Below are 27291 nucleotides of genomic sequence, written 5' to 3' on the forward strand. Positions count from 1 at the left end.
CACCAGTAGGCGGAAGACTGGGACTTTACCTTCAACAATGGCGAAAAATAACCTCAGACAAATGGATACTCAACGTCATACAGTACGGATACTGCATAGAGTTGGAAAAAAGACCTCCAAACAAGAAACCAAAGAGAAGACAACGCTCTGGTCAAGAGCTTGCTCAACTCAGAGGAGACGCTAAAACTACTCCAAAAGGAGGCCATAGAACCTGTGCCATGCAGAGAAAGGAACAAGGGAGTGTACTCAAACTACTTCCTGGTCCCAAAGGTGGACGAAACACTAAGACCCATCCTGGATCTACGATTCCTAAACAAATTCATAAAGACGCAAAAATTCAAAATGACATCGCTACAAGAAGTGCTACCTCAAATACGAGGCGGAGACTTCATGTCCACCGTGGATCTCAAAGATGCCTACCTGCACATCCCGATGAACAGGCGCCACAAAAACCTGTTAAGGTTCAACATCAACCAGGATCATTACCATTTCACAACCCTGGCATTCGGTCTAAAGTCCGCCCCAAGGGTTTTCGCAAAATGCCTTGCAGCAGTAGCAGCGTACCTACGAAGGGAAGAGATTCATGTGTATCCTTACCTAGACGACTGGCTAATCAAAGCAAGTACTCGCGACAAGTGCGAGGAACCCGCAGAGCGGGTGGCAAGAACACTAACAAACCTGGGGTTCTCGATACACTGGGGGAAGTCATCAATGGAACCAGAACAGGTGAAGATCTTCCTGGGGGCGCAGATTAACACCATAGACAAAACGGTCATGCCCAGCGACAGGAGAACAATAGCCGTGCTGAAGGAGACGCGTCTCTACCAGAAGGGGCGAGCTCTGACAGTGAGAACAGCGAGCAAGATCATGGGTATGATGGCGTCATGCATTCACCTAGTCCCCAATGTACGCCTACACATGAGACCATTCCAAGAATGGGTGCAACAGCAATGGTCACAAGCAAACGGAAGTTGGGAGGATCTAGTGGTTGTAACGCACGCTGTGCAAGAAGAGATAACATGGTGGAACAGGGACAACATACCTATGGGGAAGCCCTTGACACCTCCAAGCGCAACTGTGACCATCACCACTGACGCATCCCAGATAGGATGGGGAGCACACATGAGCAAGCTCAGAGTGAGGGGTCTGTGGACTCCAGCGGATGCGGTCAAACACATCAACTACCTGGAATTGAAAATCGTACTGCTAGCCCTGAAGGCCTTCCAGAGGAAGCTGTACAATCAGAAAGTGTTGATACAAACGGACAACACCACAGCAATGTTCTACATCAACAAGCAGGGAGGAACACAATCGTTTCCCCTATCCAACCTGGCCCAGGAGATCTGGAAATGGGCCATCCCACTCAAAATAGACCTGCTGGCCATACACCTACCAGGAAAGGACAATGTGGAAGCAGACTGGCTCAGCAGGCAGACTTCAGCATCCCACGAGTGGGAGCTCAATGGCCAGGAAACGCCAAAAATATTCAGAAGGTGGGGAACACCGACAATAGATCTATTTGCAACACACCAGAATGCAAAATGCCAAAACTTCGCATCCAGACAACCAGAAAAACAATCCCAGGGGAATGCCCTATGGATAAGCAGGTCAAAAACATTTGCCTACGCTTTTCCACCAATACCACTGATACACAGGGTACTCAACAAATGCAGGACCAGCAACATGACGCTGATCCTAGTGGCACCACAGTGGGCAAGACAGACATGGTACTCGCAAATAGTGGAAATGGCGCAGGGGCCCCCACACAAATTCACAAGAATAAAAGACTTACTCACCATGCAGAACGGAGAGGTTCTACACCCAGAGCCAGAGAGCCTCAGCCTAGCGGCTTGGCTCCTGAGGACTTAGAGTTTGCACACCTTAAGCTACCTCAAAGCACTATGCGAGTGCTACGGGAGGCAAGGAGGCCAACAACACGGAAATGCTATGGGGATAAATGGAAAAGGTTTACAATATGGTACAGCAGAAATAAGATGCAAAATAAAATGACCAGGGAATCAACGGTGCTTAGATACCTCACACACCTACTAAAGGCTAATCTATGCTCGTCGTCGCTAAGAGTCCACCTAGCGGCGATCGTAGCTTACACACGAGGTGAGACGGGGGGAAGTTTCTTTACCTCTCGGGTAGTAAAGATATTCCTCGAAGGGGCAAAAAGATTAGCGCCACCTAAAAGAATGCCGCCACCAGCATGGAACCTCAACGTAGTCCGTACAGAACTTATGAAGGCGCCTTTTGAGCCCATACACAAGGTCTCTCTACAAATGCTGACAATGAAAACAGCCTTTCTGGTGGCAATAACCTTGCTACGCAGAGTAAGCGAACTGCAAGCGCTAACACAACAGGAGCCCTACATCCAAATACACAAGGACAGAGTCGTCATGAGGACGGGCCCACACTTCATGCCAAAGGTGGTGTCCGCATTCCATATGAACCAGACAATTCAAATACCAAGTTTCTTTCAAAACCCAACAACAGGCGCTGAAAGGGCACTACACACTCTAGACGCTAGAAGGGCGGTGATGCACTACATCGAAAGAACAAAGGAGCACAGAAAAACAAAGCAGTTTTTTGTGTCATTCGCAACCAGCTTCCTGGGTAGACCAGTGACTAAGGGCACCATCGCAAGATGGATCGCAACAACGATACAATTCTGCCACAATCAGGCAGGACAAGAACTATCGGAGGGGGCACAGGCACACTCCACAAGGAAAAAAGGGGCAACAATTGCCTTTCTGGCAAACACGCCCATTCAAGACATATGCCTGGCGGCAAATTGGGCTTCAGTGCACACGTTCACTAAGCACTACTGCGTGGACATACAGATGAACAAGGAAGCACAAGTAGGACAAAAGGTGCTTCAACATATATTCAACCACCAACGCTCATCTTCCACCCAGCCGCCACAAAGATAACAAACCGCTACAAAATCTATGCACAGCCTAGTGAATCCAGAAAGATGCACGCTGCAAAACGAATAGTTTCTTACCTGTCGGTGTAGTTTTGCAGCTTGAAGATCTTTCTGGATTCACTAGCGAACCCACCCACCTCCGCCAGAAAGATGAGGCAGGAGAAGAAGGTGGAAGGACAAACAATAAAAAGAACAAGGAGATACTGAGAGAAATATTGAAATGGAAATTACTAGAATGCCTAGGGTTAAAAAAAATACAGAGAAAGAGGGAAAAAAGAACCCGAAAATGGCGCACCAAGGTGGGACTTCCGCAGGAAGCACGACGACGTCACGAGAGCTACACCAAATGGTGGGACGTCGACGCCCACCTGGGCTACAAAAAAAAAACAAAGAAAGACTACGAATCCGGACCCAACCACCAGATCGCGGAATAATGCACAGCATAGTGAATCCAGAAAGATCTTCAAGCTGCAAAACTACACCGACAGGTAAGAAACTATTCGTTATTTTTAAGACTTTTTTGAGTCGGCAAAACATTGTTACAATTACAGTGGAGAGTCTGTGATCAGCAAATGTATTTCACATACTGAAAAATACACTTGAAGACATTTTTTAAATCCGAGCCACCCAAGAGGCCAAAATGTTTTTCATTTTCTTGTCAAAGATTTTTTTTTTAATCTTTGAAATCCTCAATCACATTGCGATGATCGCGTTCACATAGTGAAATCGCAAAACAAAAGCAAACATTCAATGACCACCACCACATTAAAAAATTCATTCTATTACAATACAGACATTACTAACCACATCACTGCTTTAGAAACATATTTGTACACATATATTGGTAGCACCTTTTTTATAAACTGTGTTTGAACCCTACTAGCCATTTTTGTGATTACATAGAGAGACATGATGACTCCGGTAACTGCGACAATCCTTTTTTTTTAACTGGGTGCAAAACACATATATGCACACATTTTACAGAATTTTAGACACAAGGGGTTTATCACTGCACTGTTTAAAGTCATATTTTTGTAGGGAGGTAGCATAAAAACAACCATTTAAACCAATTTTCCGTTGCCGCAGTGACGCCGGGCGTCGCAATGATATCAGTAGTTTTGGTCATCGCAGATATGTTGTGCAATGACAAAACAAATGCAGTCATTCAATAGCTACCACCACATTCAAAACTTATAACTGCACAATGAATTATAACCAACACACTAAACACATTACTATCTAAACAACTGTATAATAGCATGTACAACTCCCTTAATATCGCTATAACATAGTGCATAACTTTTCCATTTTAATCTATGACTGTATGCATCACTGTATCACTAAGTATCTCATTTACTGAATAAGAATTTGAGGGGTTCTGCGAGACCATTCATCAGTCTATCAATACTTCTGTAGCAAAATGTGTGACTGCCTCAGTACATCTATGTGTTGGTGTCACAATGGGTCTCTGATTAGTTAAGCAAGTCTCTCACTCAACCTGTGAGTAGGTGGATGAGTGCCTTTGTGCATTTGTAAGTAAGTATATGACTGCCTGACTGGATCTGTGAGTGGATACAGGAGTGTCTAAGTGGGTGTCTGAATGGGTGAGTGAGTGAGTGGGTGCATGAGTCTGCGAGTGCAACTGTGCATGGGTACATGAGTGAGTGTATAACTAACTGGGTGTATAAGTCTGAGTAGGTCTATGAGTGACTGTGTGAGTGACTGTATGGGTGTGTGAGTGGGTCATTGAGTAGATGTATGAATGTCTGAGTGCATCTGTGAGTGGGTGTACGAGTGTCTGAGTCTGTGAGTGAGAGCATAAGTCTGAGTGGGTGAGTGAATGGGTGCATGCATGAGTGTCTGAGTGGATCTGTGACTGGGAGGGCGAGTGTCTGGGTGGGTCTGTAAGTGGATGCAAGAGCCTAGACTGAGTGAGTGGGTGCATGTATATCTGAGTGAGTTTCTGAGTGTATGTGAGTGAGTTTCTGAGTGTATGAGTAAATGAGTGACTGAGTCCATTCGTCTCTGAGAGGGTCTGTGACTGAGTGTGTACGTGACTGTATGGGTGTGTGAATGGGTGTATGAGTGTCTGAGTGTATCTGTGAGTGAATGTATGAGTGTCTCAGTGGGTCTGTGAGGACATACGTAAGTGTGTGAGTGGGTCTGTAAGTGGATGTGTGAGTCTCTGAGTGGTCTGTACATGGTGTGTGACTCCGAGTGAGTCTGTAAGTGGGCGCATGAGTGTCTGAGTGGGTATGTGAGTGGTTGCATGAGTATCTGAGTGCATATGTGACTGAATGTATAAGTATGTGAGTGAGTATGTGAATGGGTGTATGAGTGAGTTTGTGAGTGCATACATGAATGTGTGACAGTGACCAGCGAGTGTGTACAAATATATATTTTTTTATATATTTTCACTGATGACCGTGATGACTTCGCGATAGTCGCGATGTCCCGCGATGGTACATGGGGGGGGGGGAGGGCGCGCTGGCGGTTGTGGAGTCTTCGCGAATATCATGCGCAATCAAAAACATCTATTTTGTACATAACTTGTGTCACTAACACACCCATTTCTGAAACATGGGGTCAGAGTATCTCCACCCTAAACCCTTATGTGGACTTTCACACACATTTTCAGCCCTGGGAACCGTTCCTGGGCGATTAAAATGGAAGCCGCAACTTTCTGTTCAAGTTGCGTCCAGGCCAATCAGAGCATTCCTGTTGGCACGTGCATCTGCGATTAATCGCAAAACCACAGCGAAATATCCGCGGCCAAAGATATATCTGTAATTTTCGGTCTAAATTTCTCAAACTACTGGACAGATTTGAACCAAATAACAAAAGCACAATCTGCGTAACAACCCAAATTCCATCCAGCGTTTCAGGCTGTAGGTTCGACAACGCGTTCCTATGGGAATTAAAATTGCAAACTCACCCTTTTTTCTCACTTCTATTTCTTGGCCCCCAGTGCACGGATGACCTGATCAATTAGGTCCTAACTAGAACTACCTACTGGTGACTGCCAGTAGGATATGGATATATATATATATATATATATATATATATATATATATATAGATATATAGATATAGATATATATATATAGATTACCTACTGGCGGTCGCCAGTAGGTAGTTATAGTTAGGACCACGTTTCCATAGGAAAACCTCAACATTCTATTTTGAATAACTTTGGCGCCGGTCGACGAATCCTCGCGAATTTCTCAAAATAGGTGGGGCGCTACGCTCCGCTCCTACCCCGAAAGTCTCGGGGGGATTCGTCAAGCGGGGGCTGAGATAAAAGGGGGGTCCCAAAACGCGTTTTTCCCATGCATTTTTCCATAGGACCTTTAGAACGAGCTACAGCCCGAACGGCTGAACAGAATTACTAGAAATTTGGCAGAGAGGTAGTCCCTAGGTCAAGGAAGTGCCTTTTGTAGGTTTGGTGTAAATCTGTTCAGTAGATTCTGAGAAAATAGCCTTTAAATCAATATATATATCTGAGCCCGCTTACGGTACGCTTACCGTACGCTTACCGTACGCTTACCGTACGCTTACCGTAAGCTTACGGTGGCGTGCGCGAGCGCGATTCTGATTGGCTCTTAGATCTTAGTAAACATTCGAATCGGCCGAAACCAGGAAGCGGCGTCCGCCATTTTGTCTCTCACACTGAGTGTTGTTTATCAAACATGATGGCCAAAAACATGTTACGGGGCTGTTTTGACAACTCCCTCCCACATAGTCATGTTGAGGGAGTCCCCAAACATCCCCCAAGAGCAAAAACGGTTTTATTTTTTTTTCGGCAATTTCGCGGGGTACGCTTACCGTACGCTTACCGTACGCTTACCGTAAGCTTACCGTACGCTTACGGTAAAAAAATAAAAATAAAAAAAACACTATCCACACTTACCCCACCCCCTGTGCTTTTGGTGGCCGCAGGCCACCAAATGTGCAGGGCTTAGTAATAGAGAAAAAAAACGTAATTTTGGCAACATGAAATTATAAAATCGAAATAAAAAAAACACTATCCACATTGACCTCACCCCCTGTGTTTTTGGTGGCCGAAGGCCACCAAATGTACAGGGCTTATTAAAGTTGATAAAAACCGTGCACGGAACGAACTGCGTTAAGTGGGCGCGCACGCCACAAATGGCGTAAAGTAACTTAGCATTTAAAAAAACGTACAAATTCACTGAAAAAACCATAGGTTTCACACACGTTATAGTTAGGAAATAGCATTTAAAAAACCTTGCTAATTCACTGAAAAAACCATAGGTTTCACACATGTTATAGTTAGCTGGACATTTTACTGATAAAAAACCAATGAAATTCCCCCGTTATAGTTACTGTAGGCAACTATAACTCACGCGACCGTAATCCTCTGCTGATGACATATGTGTCTTTATGAAAAAAAAATATTTGTAATATATGTATAGCTAAAATTTAATGGAAGAAGATATGGGCAAATAAGTGTCTAAATACAGTATTAGCATCAGCAGAGGATTGCGGTCGCGTGAGTTATAGTTGCCTACAGTAACTATAACGGGGGAATTTCATTGGTTTTTTATCAGTAAAATGTCCAGCTAACTATAACATGTGTGAAACCTATGGTTTTTTCAGTGAATATATATATAGATAGATATAGATAGATATAGATAGATATAGATAGATATAGATATTACCTACTGGCGGTCGCCAGTAGGTAGTTATAGTTAGGACCACGTTTCCATAGGAAATCCGCAACATTCTATTTTGAATAACTTTGGCGCCGGTCGACGAATCCTCGCGAATTTTTCAAAATAGGTGGGGCGCTACGCTCCGCTCCTACCCTGAAAGTCTCGGGGGGGATTCGTCAAGCGGGGGCTGAGATAAAAGGGGGGTCCCAAAACGCGTTTTTCCCATGCATTTTTCCATAGGACATTTAGACAGGGCTACAGCCCGAACGGCTGAACAGAATTACTAGAAATTTGGCAGAGAGGTAGTCCTCAGGTCAAGGAAGTGCCTTTTGTAGGTTTGGTGTAAATCTGTTCAGTAGATTCTGAGAAAATAGCCTTTAAATCAATATATATATCTGAGCCAGCTTACGGTGCGCTTACGGTACTCTTACCGTACGCGTACGGTGGCGTGCGCGAGCGCGATTCTGTTTGGCTCTTAGATCTAAGTAAACATTCGAATCGGCCGAAACCAGGAAGCGGCGGCCGCCATTTTCTCTCTCGCACTGAGAGTGATTTTTAAAATATAAAGCCCAAAAACATGTAAAGGGGCTGTTTAGACAGCTCCCATACACATAGCCATGTTGAGGGAGTCCCCAAAGATCCCCCAAGGCCAAAAACGGAATTTTTATTTTTTCGGTAATTTCGCCGATTACGCTTACCGTACGCGTACGGTAAAAAATGTAAAAAAAAAAAATAAAATTATCCACACTCTCTCCACCCCGTGTGCAATTGGTGCCCGAAGGGCACCAATTGTGCATGGCTTATAACACCTGAGATAAACTAAAATATTTAAAAAAAAAATAATAAAAAAAAATTATCCACACTCTCTCCACCCCGTGTGCAAATGGTGCCCGAAGGGCACCATTTGTGCATGGCTTATAAAATATACAAAAAATTAAAATATTACCTTTCAAAACGAAGTGCATCATATGTCCTCCATGTGCACACGGTGCGCGAAGCGCATCGTGCGTACATGGCCCATCTAGCGTAACGTGGGCACGCGGTGCGCATAGCGCACCGCGTGCCCACCGTGCGTGCACGGCACTAACTGCGTAAAGTGAGCGTGCGGTGCGCGAAGCGCACTGCGTGCTCACTGTGCGCGCACGGAACGAACTGCGTTAAGTGGGCGCGCACGCCACGAATGGCGTAAAGTAACTTAGCATTTAAAAAACCGTACAAATTCACTGAAAAAACCATAGGTTTCACACACGTTATAGTTAGGAATTAGCATTTAAAAAACCTTGCAAATTCACTGAAAAAACCATAGGTTTCACACATGTTATAGTTAGCGGAAATTTTACTGATAAAAAACCAATGAAATTCCCCCGTTATAGTTAGTGCAGGCAACTATAACTCACGCGACCGCAATCTTCTGCTGATGACATATGTGTCTTTATGAAAAAAAAATATTTGTAATATATGTATAGCTAAAAATGTATGGAAGAAGACATGGGCAAATAAGTGTCTAAATACAGTATTAGCATCAGCAGAGGATTGCGGTCGCGTGAGTTATAGTTGCCTGCACTAACTATAACGGGGGAATTTCATTGGTTTTTTATCAGTAAAATTTCCGCTAACTATAACATGTGTGAAACCTATGGTTTTTTCAGTGAATTTGCAAGGTTTTTTAAATGCTAATTCCTAACTATAACGTGTGTGAAACCTATGGTTTTTTCAGTGAATATAGATATAGATATATATAGATATAGATATAGATATATATAGATATAGATATATATATAGATATATATATTCAGTGAAAAAACCATAGGTTTCACACATGTTATAGTTAGCTGTACATTTCACTCGTAAAAAACCAATGAAATTCCACGTTATAGTTAGTGCAGGCAACTATAACTCACGCGACCGCAATCCTCTGTTGATGCTAATACTGTATCTTTAGCTATACATATATTACAAATATTTATTTTTCATAAAGACACATATGTCATCAGTGATGTACTATCTGACATCATCAGCAGAGGATTGCGGTCACGTGAGTTATAGTTGCCTGCACTAACTATAACGTGGAATTTCATTGGTTTTTTTACGAGTGAAATGTACAGCTAACTATAACATGTGTGAAACCTATGGTTTTTTCACTGAATTTGCAAGGTTTTTTAAATGCTAATTCCTAACTATAACGTGTGTGAAACCCATGGTTTTTTCAGTGAATTTGTATGGTTTTTTTAAATGCTAATTCTTACCTATAACATGTGTGATACCCATGGTTTTTTCATTGATTTTGTATGGTTTTTTTAATACAAATTCTTATATTAAACGTGTGGTTTTTTTTTTTTTATTTGCAAGGTTTTTTACGTTTTTTTTTTTTTACTTTATATTCTCTTAAAACACTATGCTTAAATTTTAAAAATTCTGCAATATATTATTTTTTCTCATTTTTTTTTACCAAACAGGTTAGATATATTAGTATAACATAGTGATTCTTTTTTTCCTTTTTTTTTTTTTATTTTTACGTGCGCGTACGGTAAGCGTACGGTGTGCGTAATGTACGTAATATTTCTACTCTTTTTGCGTATGGTTACGCAATTTACGTAGCCGTAAGCGCATACGCTACACGCGCACGTTACGCGGAAGTGTTGGGGCGTGCCTGTTATGCGCATGCGCGTGTCTTTTATACGCGCATGCGTACTTTTACCGTAAGCGCTCCGTAAGCGCACCGTAAGCGTAACGTACGCGCACGGTGGGTCATGTGATCAAGAAACAAAACTTTTGATTGGTTCAAAGTAGTTTCAGTTCTAGAACTCTCCTACACCACACCCATTCCCCTCATTTCTGCTTGTGATCCCTTAGGAGAAGGAGCTGAGTTGTCTTTGGGATACGATGGCAGACCAGCACTCCTCTTCTTTGAGTGAGGCTAGCAGCACCACCATCAGGCAGAGAAGGAGGAAACAGAAGAGCTCTTTTATATGGGAGTATTTTACTTTTCCTGAGGGCGAGAAAAAAGTAAATGCTGCTTTAGTGACTTGCAAGCTGTGCCAGCGTGTACTTTCTAGAGGTAATCCTAACAAGAAGTATTCCTTCGGGAATCACACTATGTTACGACACCTTGAGGATGTACACCCTAGGACACATGCATGACATACTAGAGGAAACCCTTCAGTAAGTCGAGCAAGCACATCCACAGCAGCTCAGCCGAGTCCATCTTCGGAAGCTCAGCTGAGCCCTTCATCTGTGGGGGCAGATTCACCTTTTTCTGGTCCTGTGGAAACTAACCATAGGTTTGCGAGGGTTACAATGCGGTGCTCAAATTGCCATGGTCTAATTGTTCATAGGGAGACCAGTCTTCCCCTAATTAACAACAAAATAGACCAGCACATTTGTCCTACCAGCTAATATTCCCATTCTTCCTTTCCTCTGTCCCTGCATGAACACAACGGCTCTTTTAAGAGCCAACCTTACCTCTCAACTTTTTTTAATTTTTTCTTAAAAACTTTTTTTTTTTTTTTTTACCGTACGCGTACGGTAAGCGTATTTTTTTTTTTTTTTTTTTAAAACAATTACCACATTACAAGGTCCTTGAGGGATTAATAACGAAATACTGAAAATCTGTTTGAGGAGAAGTGGAAAAAAGGGACCATCTAATTTCTGACTTACCTGACTCACCCAAAAATGTAATTAGAAAACAGTATTCCTCATTTATACCAGTACACCTTAATTTACGGTGAAAACATAGTCCATAATATTTTACATGTTCCTTACATTTAAATTTCTCCCCCAAAAAAAAATGATAAACACAACTTCAACAAAAGGAATTCAAATTCTATTATTCATTTCTTAATTTACCACATACATCCCCTCTCAAACTCATAACTCACCTTTAAAATTAGTTAGTTGTGAAAGAAATGTGGCACTCAAACAGCAGATTATCAGAGCCAGGATCTCTGTTCTGTACACCTCTCTCCTCTCAGCAGAACCAGATAATGGCAATGTTTCCCTCTCCTTTTCCACACATATACATGTTAATTTCAAATCTCAGTGCTTCCCCCTTTTTTTCAAATGTAATCACACATTTCTATTGGATGAAAACGAACCCTTTTCCAAAAGTACCCTTCCCCCAACTTGACTTCTGCCTGCTACCATAGCAACAGCTCATGGAACACTGCTGTGTGGAGTTAGGTCAGAAGTTCACCACACAATGTTTCATTTCCAAACAGCAAGAGTGCTTGACTTTTCTAACCTAACAGCAAATCCATAGTACTGTTCTTTGGTAACACATTTTTCTGTACCAATACAAAACATGCTTCTATAATTTGACACATACAGCCTAGTTTTTAGTGTAGAATGGTATGAAACAGCCAATGAGTTCTTTTTATTTTTTAAAAATATGTATGCCTCCATTTCCAAACTGTCTTTCATTTCTTTTTCCCATTCTACTGAAATACACCTCCTGAGTGCATCCAGATCTCCTTGGAAGATGTTCACAGTGTGGATTGTAGGGCACAGCTATGTCTTCTGGAGTGAAAAGTATGCAGAGAAAACAGGTATAGTGAGAGACCTTGCTTTGCCAAATGTAGACATTAAATGGATTGGTCAGAGAGGGTTAAAGTGGCACCAATTGATGCCATTGGTGAAATCCTTCATGCAAATCCAACACCCTGACCTCATAATAGAGCACTGTGGTGGCAATGACCTAGGCACTTTGACTGGGGTAGGTCTGGAAATGCTTATGAAGGACACCTTTGCACAACTGTTTTCACTTTTCCCTAAAACTGCCTTTGCGTATTCTAACATATGCCAAAGGCAAAAATGGAACTGGTCCAATCATTTTTGTCCACAGATTGAGAAAGCTAGGAAACACGTCAACAAATCTGTTTCTGCTTTCCTCCAAGACTATGGTATGGGTTCCATTTACCACAACAACTTGCGTTACGACATGCAAGACATTTATAGAGGAGATGGTGTACACTTCACTGATGAAGGGAACAGAGTCTTCCTCTTGAACCTTAGACTCTGCATCGGTACTTACTTGTAGGTACCACTAAAAAATCACTTCATTAACACAACGGCTCTTTTTAGAGCCCCCTAATATCTAAACACTTAAATCTGAATTTTATTTATTTTTTTATTTATTTTTTCTACCGTACGCGTACGGTAAGCTTACCGTACGCGTACTCCGCGATTTTTTTAAAAAAATTAATAAATGTTTTTTTCGTAATTTTGTGTCCTTCTTTGACCACCTTTCAAATGTTAGGGGGTCTGTAACTCTCTTCCTTGCCCCCTTTTCACGATATCTCCCTTTTTTTTTCTGTGTGAAACACACGAAATGGCGGCTGACACTTCCTGATTTCGTCCGATTCGAATGTTTACAGTCATGTGACAACCAATCAGATTTGAGCTCGCGCACGGCACCGTACGCGTACGGTAAGCTTACGGTAAGCGCACGGAGCGCGCTTACAGATATATATATTGATTTAAATGCTATTTTCTCAGGAACTACTGAACAGATTTACACCAGACCTACAAAAGGCACTTCCTTGACCTTATGGCTACCTCTCTGCCAAATTACAAGTAATTCTGTTCAGCCGTTCGGGCTGTAGCTGTGTCTAAAGGTCCTATGGAAAAATGCATGGGGAAAACGCGTTTTGGGACCCCCTTTTTTCTCAGCCCCCGCTTGACGAATCCCCCCGAGACTTTCAGGGTAGGAGCGGAGTTCCTTAGTTTTGAAAATTTCGCGAGGATTCGTCGACCGGCGCCAAAGTTATTCCAAATAGAATGTTGCGGATTTCCTATGGAAACAGGGTCCTAACTATAACTACCTACTGGCGACCGCCAGTAGGTAATAGATATATATATAGATATATATAGATATATATATATATACCAAATCCTACTCCATTTGAAGAAGGCACGTACACAAGACTATCAAGATATGGCAATATTTATTTTTTTGGGTCACCCTGCGACAGAGAGATGTGTTTCGGCTGCGCAGCAGCCTTTATCAATCTACTTGGCGCCAAAATTCAGTAAGTATTTATATGGTTTTCTACTCTAGATAAGCATGGACATGGAAGACATACTTTGGTTTAAAGCAGTAACATGACATAAGCCCATTGTTCTGTAATTGCACTATTGTTAACCAAAAGAATGTGGCTGATAAGACATACAATTTCACAATATGAAATAAAAACAATAATGCAACACAATGTAGTACACATAACAGCATAATGCTTAAACTGCCTTCATTTTCCAAAGATTGTCCGTAATCATCCTGCTACCCTTGGCGCAGAGACTCAAAGTCCCCAGCCTGTTTCTTAAAGCGCACGTCATATAATTAGTACAAAGTGTACTATGCTAAATAAAATGAAATGAAATGCGACGCCAAAGCCCTCTAACAAATAGCCCTCATTAGATTACGAAATATATGATAAAAGCACACTGTGTAAATCATTCAAAGCATTCTTGTCACGACAAAATTCACCCATGGTTTTTAACACTGATAGAAAATTATACCGATATCGGCTTGCGAAAGGAGCAGCGGGAACAATGTTGCACATTATTGAGCCCAAATGAGAGTTCTCACTGTATGCACTGAATTGGACACGACGTCATGGGGATCTTACAGTTCTCAGTTGTCCGGGGTGGCTATTAAACACTGCTTGTTTGCAATCCCGGCATGAATGCCTGCCATAGCCTTTGGAAAAAAACTACACATCCCATAGTGCCTCCTGACTGTCTTTTGTACGTCGAAGTCCCATGCAGGAATCAAAATCAACAATGCTCCCTGCATTTATATCGCAAAAAGCAGAATTTAAAAACCGAGAATGTAGGGCGTAACTAGCGAACCTAATAAGACCGGACCTTTCTTTTAGAGTGACCTATGCAGGATGCAGGACCTTCTGCTCAACTTGGAGCCAGTGAAGGTCCTTTAGGGCCCTTTTTGCAGATTGATGTCTAGGGGATTAATACAAAGCGGAGAAGCTGCATTCCGCATAATCTGCAACCTCTTTTTCACGTAGCGAGGTGAGCTAATGTAAAGAGTACTGCTGTAGTCGAGTCCAGAGATCATAAGTAGTAATAGGATAGAGTCATACTGAACCCATGGAACTGATGGAGGGGTCTGTGAGGGACCCCTCATGTGGAAGAAATTGTGGGAAACTGTTTTTTTTTGTGTGCGCGCAAGGATTTGCTTATCCACTGCGGAGCTCAGCTTTGCCCCCTGTGTGAATCTGCAGCTGATCCAGACCCCAATTAAAAAACACAAAAAGGCACCCACTCACACATACTCACACAACCACTCACAAATCCATCCATACACCCAACCACATTCTCATACAATCAGTGATACATCCACCCAGAGACCCACTCACAGACCCACACAGCCTGTCACACACCCATATGGTCACTCACACACCATTCAGAGACCCACACAGCCACTTACACACTCAGACGCAGAAAACTACTCGCGTACACCCTCTCACACACCAAGTCACAAATCCATACAGCCACTCACACACACACTCACACAGCCATACAGTCACTGATACATCCTAAAAACCCAGAGAATAACTCAAACACCTAGTCAGACCCACCCATTTATATACTCATACAGCCACTCACACACCCAGTCACACATTCATATAGCTACTTACAACCACTTACAATCCCACTCGTAGACCCACACAGGCACTCACACCCCGACTCGGAAGCAGAAAACCACTCTCACACCCAAAACCCCCAGAAACCACTCGCACAGCCATTTATACACTCACACAGCCACAAACCCACACACTTACAGACCTAGAGAACCACTCATACATCCACTCATAGACCCACACAGGCACTCACACAGCCACTCCCTCAGACACTCACACCCATGTACACACTCATACTGCTAGTGACACACCCACTCACAGACCCTCACAGCCACTTACACACCCAGGGGCCCACAGGTTGTCTGCCTTTGGGGTGTTGGCCACATGGACTGGATGCATGCCATGCCTGTGGCCAATCAAGGCTGTGCGCAGCCTGGAGTTAGTTCATGTGGAGGTTGGCCACAAGGCCTGGTCACAGACCCGGTCTTGTGGCCAACCCCTCACTGCGCACAGCCAAAGGCTTTGCAGAGTGGGGGTTGGCTGTAGGTCCTGGCCTTTGGTCGTGCACGACAGCTGTTGGACTGGCAACTGTAATTAAATATTACTTTACGTTAAAAAAAAAAATAGAAATTAACTGAAAAAAACAATGGTTACAGGGACGTTATAGTTAGGAAATCGCATTAAAAACCCGTAGAAATTCACTGACAATATCCAAGGGTTACAGGGACTTTGTAGTTAGAAAATAGAATGTAAAAAACCTTAGAATTTAAAAAAAAGGCCAAACGCTACAGGGACTTTATAGTTAGGTTCAGTTTTTACACACATAAAACCATAGAAATTCAGCATTTATAGTTATCTCAAGAAACGATAACGTGTGTCTCAGGTAACTATAACCCGTGCCCTCGCCATGCACCGCTAATTATCCCACATATTACATCAGTCATGACATCTTCAGTGACATCATTGATAATATCAATGCAACATTTGCAATAAAATTATTGATGAGAAAACTGTGCATGGCGAGGGCACGAGTTATAGTTACCTTAGGGCATGAGTTATAATTTCTTAAGATCATTTTAAGTTTAACTGCTGATACTCTCTGGTTTTATGTGTGTAAAATTTAAACTTAACTATAACGTCCCTGTAACCTTTGATTTTAGTGAATATATAGATACACACACATATATATATATACCCTTTCACAACCCTAAAAAGCCCTACACCCTTTGCTACCTTGAAACCTTAAATCCTTTACTACTCATACATTTACCCACCCCTGAACCCTGAAAGCCCCTGAAAAGCCTTAATACCCTGTACTCTTAACCATCCCGAACCCTAAATATCCTTTATAAACTTTATTATCCCGTACCTTTACTCATCCCTGAACCTAAATATGCCCCAAAACATACCTGCATTGTTGAAACACAAGTTGTAAATAATGCATTGTAATGTCAAACATGCAGTGTGTTACATACCTCTTTATCATGGTAAAAGAGTTGGATGTTTGGCATCTAGATGATCCACTTGTGTTACACCCTTAATTGCTCACTACTTGAGCTGTGTCAGTAGGTGTGTTGTTGAGTGTTGGGGCTTTCATGTGAGACATGGAATTTGGAGCTTCTTGTTCTGGGGTGGTTGTTTCATCTTCTGCCACAGAGGTTCATAGCCTTCAGCTGTCTGTAGCAAGTTGGGCATGCGATGTAATGGTATTCGAAGTAACAGCCTTGTTGTAATAGCTGTTTACCGTCCTAGATACCTCTTGGAAAAAGCATTCACTTTTTACTTGTCTGTCCATGACACAATGTTCCCCATTAACTATTGGTTTGTGACCCACAAGACCTCTGGCTGGGTAGCAACAGTAGATATTCACCTCCGAACCTGTTTAGACCACTTCTAGGTCCCAGTAGGTTTCTCGCTTCTTTGGGGCCTTTGAGGAGCTTTAATTGGAAATGACCTTTGAGCCAGTGTCCAGGTTTGTGATTAGAAAGGCTATTATAGAATGCCTTAAACTCATTGAGGTGTCAGCGGACAACTAATGCCTCGTCTGTGTGACTTTATTTTCAAACACACTGAGGTTCTCACATCTATATGAAGGCAGTTAGATTCACTGTAATCCAAGCTGTCGATTTATTGAAAATCATACTTTTACTGTATATGCACCCTACAGGTTGAATAAGAATGAATGGAATGCTCTGTAACCCAATTGTTCGCCTCAGGGGCACCACCCAGGTTTGTCCTCTTTCACCAGTGTTGTTCACTTTGATGTGTTACCCTTGCTGTGTGTTTACTAAGGGAACACCAATCATATAGAGGGATCACATTCCAGGAGTGCAAGTTTCTCTTGTCATTATATGCTGATATCATGCTTCACTATATACATGATCCAAATCGCCTCCATATTGCCCATAGAATAAGAGAAATTATTAAATAAAGCAGAAGCCCATGCTCTGAACATACAGGGTCTGAAATTTGGCAATGCCATTGTGTTGGTAGTAACACAGTAATACCGTGCTCCAATAAAAGGTGTTCTCCATTCAATGGCAAGAATAATCTGCTTTTTGAGGAAGTTTGGTCACACCTTCCCAATACCTAAGCAGTTACCATGACTCCCCATGGCTTACCGTTAAAGCCATCCATCTTAGTAACCTAGCATAGTTCGCCAACCAAATTAATTTAATGAGGGCTAGGTGACCTAAAAAGTAAGAAATCTCTTCTTTTGGAAAGAACCAGATTCCGAACTGCACAAGTGTGGAACCAGTTGTTTTCTGATGGAACAGAACAACTAACGTATGGAACTCACTCCTAGTTGTAGTGTCGCATGAGTTAGCATTGGCGGAACCCTTTTGCCTCCTGATGGACTCCGTAGCATTATGACGTGTTAGCGCATAGTGAACGGAATGCAGGTTTAGAACGTTGAGTTCATGTTTACGTGCTGATGCATAAAGATATGTATTATTACTCTCCGCGAGTGGCGTAGTCATTGGCAGGTCCCCAGACTTTGCCGTGGTCCAGCAAACTGCTTCTGCGTGCCACGTGTGCCTCAGTCGAAGTGCAGAGTCGCCATTGCCGCATATGGAGTCAAAGTGCAACCCCATTTAGTTTGAAGATAACTAAACCTTTATGGAGAAGTCCACACATTGTTGGCCTAGAACTTGCTGAGGAGGCCGCAAATAGAGGTACTGTGCTAATAAGCAACCTTACGCCATACGTCCTACTGAGTGATCACTCTCAAGGCGGATGCAACCAGGTTTTGAAAGAGCAGTATATAGCGACAGTCAATTGCAAGCTAACGCTGTGATAGAAGTGTTGCAAGGCAGAGAACCAACCAGGTGTCAGAGAGTACAAACAGGCTCATAAAAATAGTCATTCAAATACAGAAACAATTGTCTACTTACCAGAACAGAGTAAAGAGAGTCATCACACCACTATGCTGCGTGGAGTGACCCCAGAGGAAGTGCCAGGGTTGTGCTTACGGAGCTGTCCATATATGAAGCAGCACACAATCAATGCTGCTGTGTGGTGACGCACAACACATCCAGGGGCCTCCATAAAGATGAAGGGCTCCAATCGAGACAAGAGGGAATTCAAGCCTCCTCAGGCTTTCCAGGAAGAGCAGGAGGCCAGTGCAGCACAGGGCCTTAGAGATGGTGTGGAGGAAGCGGGTCCTAGTGGATCGCCGACCGTGTCGGCCATAACTCCACCCTCTGTTAGCCAATCTTATAAATGGTTACATTGCCACGACCTTCTTAAAACCACCACCACCATTCGATACCACCAAAAAGCAAAATATTGGCGACAGATGAGCTGCTTGGATAAAGACATTTGATGATTTCATTGATGCGATAGAAGAAGCAGATAACAAAAAGTTGATCAAATACCTTTAGAATCTTGCTGGTGAAGGTGTAACAGAAGTCATAAAGAAAATGCCACGAGCTGACGAAATAACCTACTGTCAAATCAAAACAGCATTAAATCTCAAGTTCAATCTAGTGCCAAATGTAGATTACGAAAGGTACATTTTCAGTCAAAAACGACAAAGTTGGTGAAACTATTGATGACTTTGTTGGAAGACTGGATACGCTCATCAAACACTGTAAGCTCAATTAATTGAATGATGACGAAGCAATATGTCTCAGTTTTTGACAGATGCCTGTCAGATTCATTCAGATGATGAATGCTGAGAGAGACTCATCCTGAAGCGAGTTCTCATGGCTGCCAGGGCTGAAGAGCATGTTGATCGACGAAGTGCTGACATGGAGGCCGGAGGTGTCCAATGTGAGTCCGTCATGAGCATGAAAAGGCAGAGGAACACAGAGTGATGTCCCCACAGAAAAATAAGTTGTGCTTCAGGTGTGGATTGTCATTTCCACACAAGGGTAAATGTCTCACCATTGGACAGATTTGCAACGGCTGTGAGAAGGAGAACCATTTTGTGATGGTTTGCAAGGCAAAGGAAAAAGTAAGTGCATCACGGCGTGAAGACAAAATGGCTGCCCAAACGTTCCAAAAGCAGCGTACACCCACAAGGCCAAGTGACCACACCAGCTGAGACAAATCAACACCAAACGAAAACAATAATCATCTAAATCATTGTCAAAATGTTTCAGTATAAATATCAAGTGTAAATGAAGATGATGGCTGTGAAATGTCGATGTTTACCTCAGAGGAACATATAGGTCTGGTCTCATGTGAGGAAAAATACAAGTCAAAGAAAAGTCTACATGAAAAAGCACTAAAGTCATTTAAACATTGTCTGAAGATTAACGGTCATTCAATACCTTTTATTATCAATAGTGGTGCATCAATAAACATTAGGCCAGAGCAGAAATGCAATTGGGGAGAGGATGTAGGCTTACGGCTAGAGTGGTCGACCTCGAAGCTGGGGAACCAGGTTCGAGTCTCGGCATGGACGCTCAACATCCTGTGATTCTGAGCAAATCACTTAATCTCCCTGTGCTTAACAAAAATGAATGTGTCCATCCGTAACAAGACTGGTGCTCATGCAAAGCTCTCTGATACCTGATATGTTCGGGTCAAGTTCGCGCTATATAAAACTTAAAAAAAAAAAACTATCTCTATTGCCCCAACTTATGCCATCGAAAACCAAAGTGTATGCATGGACTGCATCGATGCCATAAACAAGTTAAGGTTCATTTGTAGCAACGATGAAACATAAGAAAACAAAAGTACAATCACCCATTCATGTACTTCATGGTACAGCGTAAAGCGCCTATTCACTCTGCTTCAGCACAGTTGCTGACATGGGACTGATCAGTGATTTGCAACATGAATGCTTATCACGAAATATTAAGTCGGTTCCCTTCATTGTTTCATGAGTTAGGAAAACTCAAGACTATGAAAGTAAAGGGTACACGTAAATGAGGGCATTCTTCCTATTGCTCAAAGACACGGGTGGTCACTTACAGGAAGCAGTTGAAAAAGAACTCAAATCATAACTCAAACATGATATCTGAGTGTTCCACTGGCCAAGCAGCATCGGTTTCTCCCATAGTGGTAGTACCCAAAAGAGACGGTGAAGGAGCTGTGCGCATCTGTGTTGATATGCATCAAACAAACAAGGCAATTGAAAGAGAACGACATCCAGGTCCGCACATTGCCAAAATGATAACCCAACTAACTGGTGCAAAGGTCTTCTCTCACCTTGATTTGAATAAGGGATATCATCAGTTAAAACTTGAGAAGAATTGGGCATTACAACGTTTTCTACACATATTGGTTTGTTCATTACAAAAGACTACATTTCGATATGTTGTCTGCTGCAGAGCTTTTTCAAGACATCATTCGACATGTCATACAGCCTGGTCATTAATTCTTTCAATTACAGTGATGACATATTCATTTTTGGAGCGACCCAGAAGGAATATGACAAATCTCTCATGCAAGTGTGTTGTTTGCTCGCTGATGCAGGTTTGACTTTGAATACTGATAAGTGTGAGTTCCGTACGACAAAGCTGAAATTCTTTGGCAATATCTTTGCTGTTGGGGACATGACACCAGATCCAGCTGAAGTGCAAGCATTGTCACCTGCCAGTTCCCCACAAAATGTTTCCATATTACGTTCATTCCTTGGCATGGCCAGTTACTGGGCTAGATACACAAGAGACTTTGCCACTATAAGCACTCCGTTAAGAGACTTGACAAAAAAGAATGTTTCATTTCGTTGGTCAAATGAATGCAGGCAAAGCTTTAAAGAAAATCAAACAAGCTATCAAGAACACTACTGAAATGGCATACTTTGTTTAGCATTGGTGTGGTCTTGTGAACAATTCAACTTTTTCTTATATGGAAAGCCGTTCGTGCTTGTGACTGATGATCAAGCATTGATGACAATCTTTGTCAATCCAAGTGCAAAGATGCCTCCTCTCATTGAATGTTGGGCTCTAAGGTTACAAGAGTACAAGTATACAGTCTTGTATGGTCCAGGCAAAGATCAAAACCCTACTGACTACTTTTCAAGAGTACCTTTACAGTGCTCTGGTACCCCTTCCAAGACGGCTGAGGCCTACATACATTTCATTGTGAAATCAAGCACACCTGCTGCTATTTCATTGGAACAAATGGTCACTGTCATGAGTCAAGACAGTGACATTTTGAAATTAAAAGACATTATTACCCATCAGTCTTGGAACTAGCACTCTCGACCTCTTTCCAGTGTCAGTGAATACCATAAGTTTAAAACATTTCAAAGCTGAACTGTCCGTTCATCAAGAAGGCATTATCCTGAGAGGTTCGAGTATTGTTTTTCTGGAGTCTGCAACAACAGATAATCGAAGCGGTCCATAAAGGACATTTGGAATTTGCCACAAAACGAGCTCTCTGGGTCTGGTTTCCTCATTTTGATGAGAGTTGAAAGAGAATTGAAAGCATGTATGCAAATGCCTGTCATCGAAAACCACTCAGCATACCTTAAAAATGTCAGAGTTGGCAAAGCATGTAATGGTGGTTGTTGATGAATACTTCTCTTTACCATTGATAGAAAATCTTCTATCTATCACTTACGAGAGAGTCTTTGAGAGATTAGAATGCATCTTCACGACATGGAATGTTCCTGTAACTTTAAAATATGACAACGGCCCACGTTTCACCATTCGAGAATTCAGAGGCACTCTGTCATCTTAATGTGAAGCATCAGAAGAGCACACCTCTTAGCCCACAGGCCAATGACCTCGTTGAACGTTTCATGAGCATTCAAGAAAGCTGTTCAACGTGCTGTGTTTGAAAAGCTCAACCTGAAAACTGTCTTGAATTCCACTCTTCGAGCTTACTGTTCTACCCCTCACTCAACCATTGAGGAAAGCCCTGCAACCTTGATGTTCGGGAGAGCCATGATGACCAAGTTACCTCAGTGAACCAGTACAAAAGACTTGCAGCTCTTAGCAACTGGGACAGGTATCTCCCTATGATAAGTTATAGGAAAAATTCAAAAAGTTTATTATAAGTTTTATGTTAAAAATTTATATAAATTACATTTATTTTACGTACTACAAAATGAAGTTTATGCATCAGACCATGAGTGATCAGTTCAGGTGTCAGCAGTACCAGAAAACACTTGCTCTTGTTAAGAGCACAACTCAACAGTTCACTAGCCATAAAAATGGTGTACCTGACTGAGCACAGCATCAGGAGCCAAATCGAACTGAGGGAGTAAGGTATAGGTCTGAAAGTTGCTAATTTACATTAGACAGAGGTAAGAGGAGATGTACTTGATTCAGAGGACCCACAACGAGCACACTGGTGATGGATATTTCCTTCGATCAGGTATGTCCGGCAACTCTACCTGAACTAACAATACTGTACCGAAACTAGAACTGGTCTAACAGAAAACAAGAATCAGTCTATCAAACCAGGACATATCAAAAAAAATATGGGGCAAGCTTAGTTTCATAGGGAAGGGTTTAAAATAAGGTACTAAAATGAGGAAGCCAGAAATGGAGTTAAATGGTTTCCAGTACATGATGTCATTAATAGTTCTAAATCAGCATCTGGGACTTTTCCAGTGGTATGTTACTAGAAAAGAGATCTGTATGGCAGCTACGACTAGAAGGTGTATTCCACATGCCTTCCGTAAGCATTGCTGTCCTATTACTAGTCAGTTGTGAATATGGTTTGGTCAAGTTGTTTTTTGCAGCCAGTTTGCTTGAGCTTTAGCCCTTAATGTCACTGTACAAGTACTTCCAGATCAAACTCTCCTTCATATTACCAACTTGCTACTGTTTATAATTTGCCTGGCTATGTCACTGGTGCTAATGCACAAAGGTTCATACACTGAGATGAGATGCCTATAACGTACGCTGAAGCATCACTCAGAAGGTCCTGATCTTGGACTTTTTTTAAAAGCCCTTGCAGTTTCCTCTCTATGGCATTAGTTAGAAGCTTTTTTTTTTTTTACTTGTATGCATTTATTTATTTTCTAAATTGTTAACGTAAAGGAGTCTTTACTTAAGAGTACTGGGTTTACTATGGTGAATTATTTGTCCTACTTTTAGTGCATTATAGTGTGTTGCTGTATTAAATAAAGGTTGCTATAAAAGGTGTTCTTATTTATGTATTTTTTGTTAATTTTTTTGTAGCTATGGATACCCAGATCTTGAGTACTTGAAGCGTGTTCGAGATGAACTTAAAGCTAAAGGAATTCAATGATCAGAGCTGCGACACACAGGTTTGCTCACTCGTGCTTAGTGCAGGAGACAATAGAAAATATGCACAAGCATTTCAGTGGAATGTAAGGATTTAGCACGTGTTCACAAGGCACCTTAATTGTACAGTACTGCACGTGGAGAGATTAGACGTTTGATATCTATCAATTGTAGGTACTGAAGAGACAACTTCATGTTTTCCCTGATCATAGGTGGGATTGAAGATGTAGATATTTTTTACAAAATCGCAGCTTTTTACTCTTCAAAATTTAGATAGATTCAGCAGCAGCACTGTTGAGTAAATACATTTGTTTTAATAATTTTAATTTTGATAGTTGTGGTTTCATTAGTAGTATATATGTCGCGTACCAGCCTTGATAATATTTTGGTTTTAAATGTTTTAGGAGAGGACCAAGGACCTCTGAAAGTACAATAAAACAAGCTTTTGCACCCTCCGCCATGGAGTGATTGCTGTATTTTTAGAGTTTATACGATGATGTTGTAGGGTTAGTCTAAGTATTATTTTAATCTATATTTATACTGTTTTTATTTGTCATATGATGGGTTTTATTTTTGTATTCACCTAGTCACAGGTGAAACACATTGTAGTTCTAGATGTCTGTTCATTGTTTCCTGTCCACCAGCATTGGTGTTTGTCTGTAGCACTGAAATTCAAATGGTCATTAAAAAAACTGAATTAAAAAAGTATTGTTTCAGCTGGCCTCTTCTTATACCCAGGTCATTGAAATTTTGCTGTACTTGGAAACTGTGCCTTGGCAGATAGAAGTATTAGCCCTGATTTAAAAAATAAAAAAAAACACACAACAATGGCTCAATCTTTCTTGATGACCACACCAGAATTGAGACTAGGGCCTTTTGAGAGCGATGGTAATGACAAATATCCAGCAGAGAATCCACCAACATTACTTTTTCAACCATTCTATCTATATGTTGGAGATATTTCTAATGCTTCATTCCCTTTCAGATTTAGCCCTCCCTCCAGAATTCAAAGGATTTTCCATGAACTCCCAACTCTAAGTAAGGCCCTAGATTTTAATCAGCAAGCAGGTTTTTTTTTTCTTGTGCGTCCAATTCTACTTCAGAGAATACCAGGACCTCACAAACTTTCTTCAAGGATTTACAAGAACCATCTCACAGTCGTTGCTCACCTCTTGTTTGTTGATTGCAAGCTTCTCTTTGAGGAACCAACTCCAGTGGCAAAATACACGCAAGCTATACTTCCCTGGAATCCCCCCGGTGTCTAGTTTTCAGAAATGTGTGGGTTTGGTAGGCATCCCTAGCTGGCCGCCAAGCACGGGTCCATCCAAAAACCCAGATGACTCCCCCCCCCCCCCCCCCCCCCCCCGCAAAACCAGGTCATTTTGTGATAGGCAAATTTGATGTTGCCTTAATACGTTTTTGGCCATTTTATATCGGGAGACCTGGGAGAACGCAGGGTGGTAGGAAATTTGTGTCAGCCCGGTGATGCCACAACTTTCCCGCACAAAAATGTGTGGGAAAAGTGATTTTTGCAGAGGATTCTGGGTAAGAAAACGTTGGGGGATCCACGCAAGCCATACCTCCCTGGAATCCCCTGCATGTCTAGTTTTCAAAAGTGTGTGAGTTTGGTAGGTTTCCCTAGCTGGCCGCCAAGCACGGGTCCAAAAACCCAGGTGACCCCCTTGCAAAACCAGCTCGTTTTGTGATAGGCAACTTTGATGTCGCCTCAATACGTTTTGGGCCTTTGCCTGTCGTGGGTACTTGGGCCTCCCACACGAGTGAGGCACCATTTTTATCGGGAGACCTGGGGGAACGCTGGGTGGTACGAAATTTGTGTCAGCCCGGTGATGCCACAACATTCCCACACAATAATGTGTGGAAAAAAGTGATTTTTTCAGCAAAATGTGAGGTTTGCAGGGGATTCTGGGTAAGAAAACGTTGGGGGATCCACGCAAGCCATACCTCCCTGGAATCCCCCGGGTGTCTAGTTTTCATAAATGTATAGGTTTGCTAGGTTTCCCTAGGTGCCGGCAGAGCTAGGGTTCAAAATCTACAACTAGGCATTTTCCAAAAAAAAGGGGTCAGTTTTCACTGTGAAAATGTGGTGTGTCCACGTTGCGTTTTGGGCTGTTTCCTGTTGCGGGCACTGGGCCTACCCACACAAGTGAGGTAGCATTTTTCTCTGAACACTTTGAGGAATGGGGGGTGGGTCGAATTTTGTAGATCCACCCAGATTCCAGAACTTTCCACCACAGAAATGTGAGGAAAATGTGGTTTTGTTTTACAAAGTTTTAGGTTTGTAAGTGATTCTGGGTAACAGAACCTGGTGAGAGCCAGTCATGTCACCACATCCTGGATTCCCCTGGGTGTCTAGGTTTCAGAAATGTATGGGTGTGCTAGGTTTCCCTAGGTGCCGGCAGGGCTAGGGTTCAAAATCTACAGCTAGGCACTTTGCAAAAAAAGGGTCTGTTTTTACTGTACATATAAAGTGTGTCCACGTTGCGTTTTGGACCGCTTCCTGTCGCAGGCACCAGGCTTACATACACAAGTGAGGTACCATTTTTATCAGGAGACTTAGGGTAACACAGAATTGTAGAGCAACTGTTATTACCTATTGACTTTCGATGCATTTCTGCCTTCCATATGAAAGACAATGTGTAAAAAAGAAGTCATTTTGAAAAATTACCTATAAGTCTCATGCTAGTATGGGTACTCACAATTGCGGAAAAGTGCAAATATCTACTGTTTCTAAACTCTATATTTTGTTCCCATTTCAGAAATACATAGGTGTCTTTCATACCGATTTTTCCATATATATATTTTCCCAAATTAATTGCGATATACCCGGAACATAATGAAAAAACATTGCAAGACGCTTGTCAGTTATTGACTCTGGGTTCGTCGGGTTCTTGGTGAACCTACAAGTCCTATACATCCCCACAACCAGAAATGTCTAGCGGATGTAACTGTATATTGTTTTCAAACAGCTGTCACAATTAGAAGGAGTTACAGGTGAAAACGTTGGCACAAATGGCTGTTGTTTTCAACTGATTTTCAATTTTTCCTATATTTAACTGTTAGTTTCCATAAAGAAACCTTGAAGGATCTAAACAAATGACCCCTTGCTGAATTCAAAATTTTGTCTACTTTTCTAAAATGTATAGCTTTCCAGGATCCATTATTGCTTTCATACCCATTTGTACCATTTACTGGAAGGCGGTTGAAAGCACAAAAAATAGCAAAGATAGGCTATGTCCCAGAAAAATGCCAAAACTGTGTAAATTGTTTTGTTTTTTTGACAAAAGTCTGCTTGTCCCTGAAAACTGGGAAGATTGTGATTTCAGCACCACAGCGCCTTTTTGATACCATTTGCAGGGAAAAAAAACACAAGCTTTCATCTGTAGCCCCTTTTTCCCATTGAAAAACAAAAAT

The 27291-nt window shown here is 42.0% G+C and overlaps 1 protein-coding gene across 2 annotated transcripts in view; it reads left to right on the forward strand.

Moving 5' to 3' along the window:
* Window positions 1-24684, forward strand: part of DTX3L (deltex E3 ubiquitin ligase 3L) — a 203595-nt gene extending 178911 nt beyond the window's left edge. For both annotated transcript variants that reach the window (XM_085647498.1, XM_085647499.1), the window contains one exon: window positions 23794-24684. In XM_085647498.1, coding sequence (XP_085503624.1) covers window positions 23794-23863 — 70 coding nt within the window. In that variant the 3' untranslated portion in view covers window positions 23864-24684. The remainder of the gene's footprint in view (window positions 1-23793) is intronic.
* Window positions 24685-27291: the final 2607 nt, after the last annotated feature.

This window comes from Triturus cristatus, chromosome 3_2 (genome assembly GCF_964204655.1).
Source record: "Triturus cristatus chromosome 3_2, aTriCri1.1, whole genome shotgun sequence".
Classification (NCBI taxonomy): domain Eukaryota; kingdom Metazoa; phylum Chordata; class Amphibia; order Caudata; family Salamandridae; genus Triturus; species Triturus cristatus.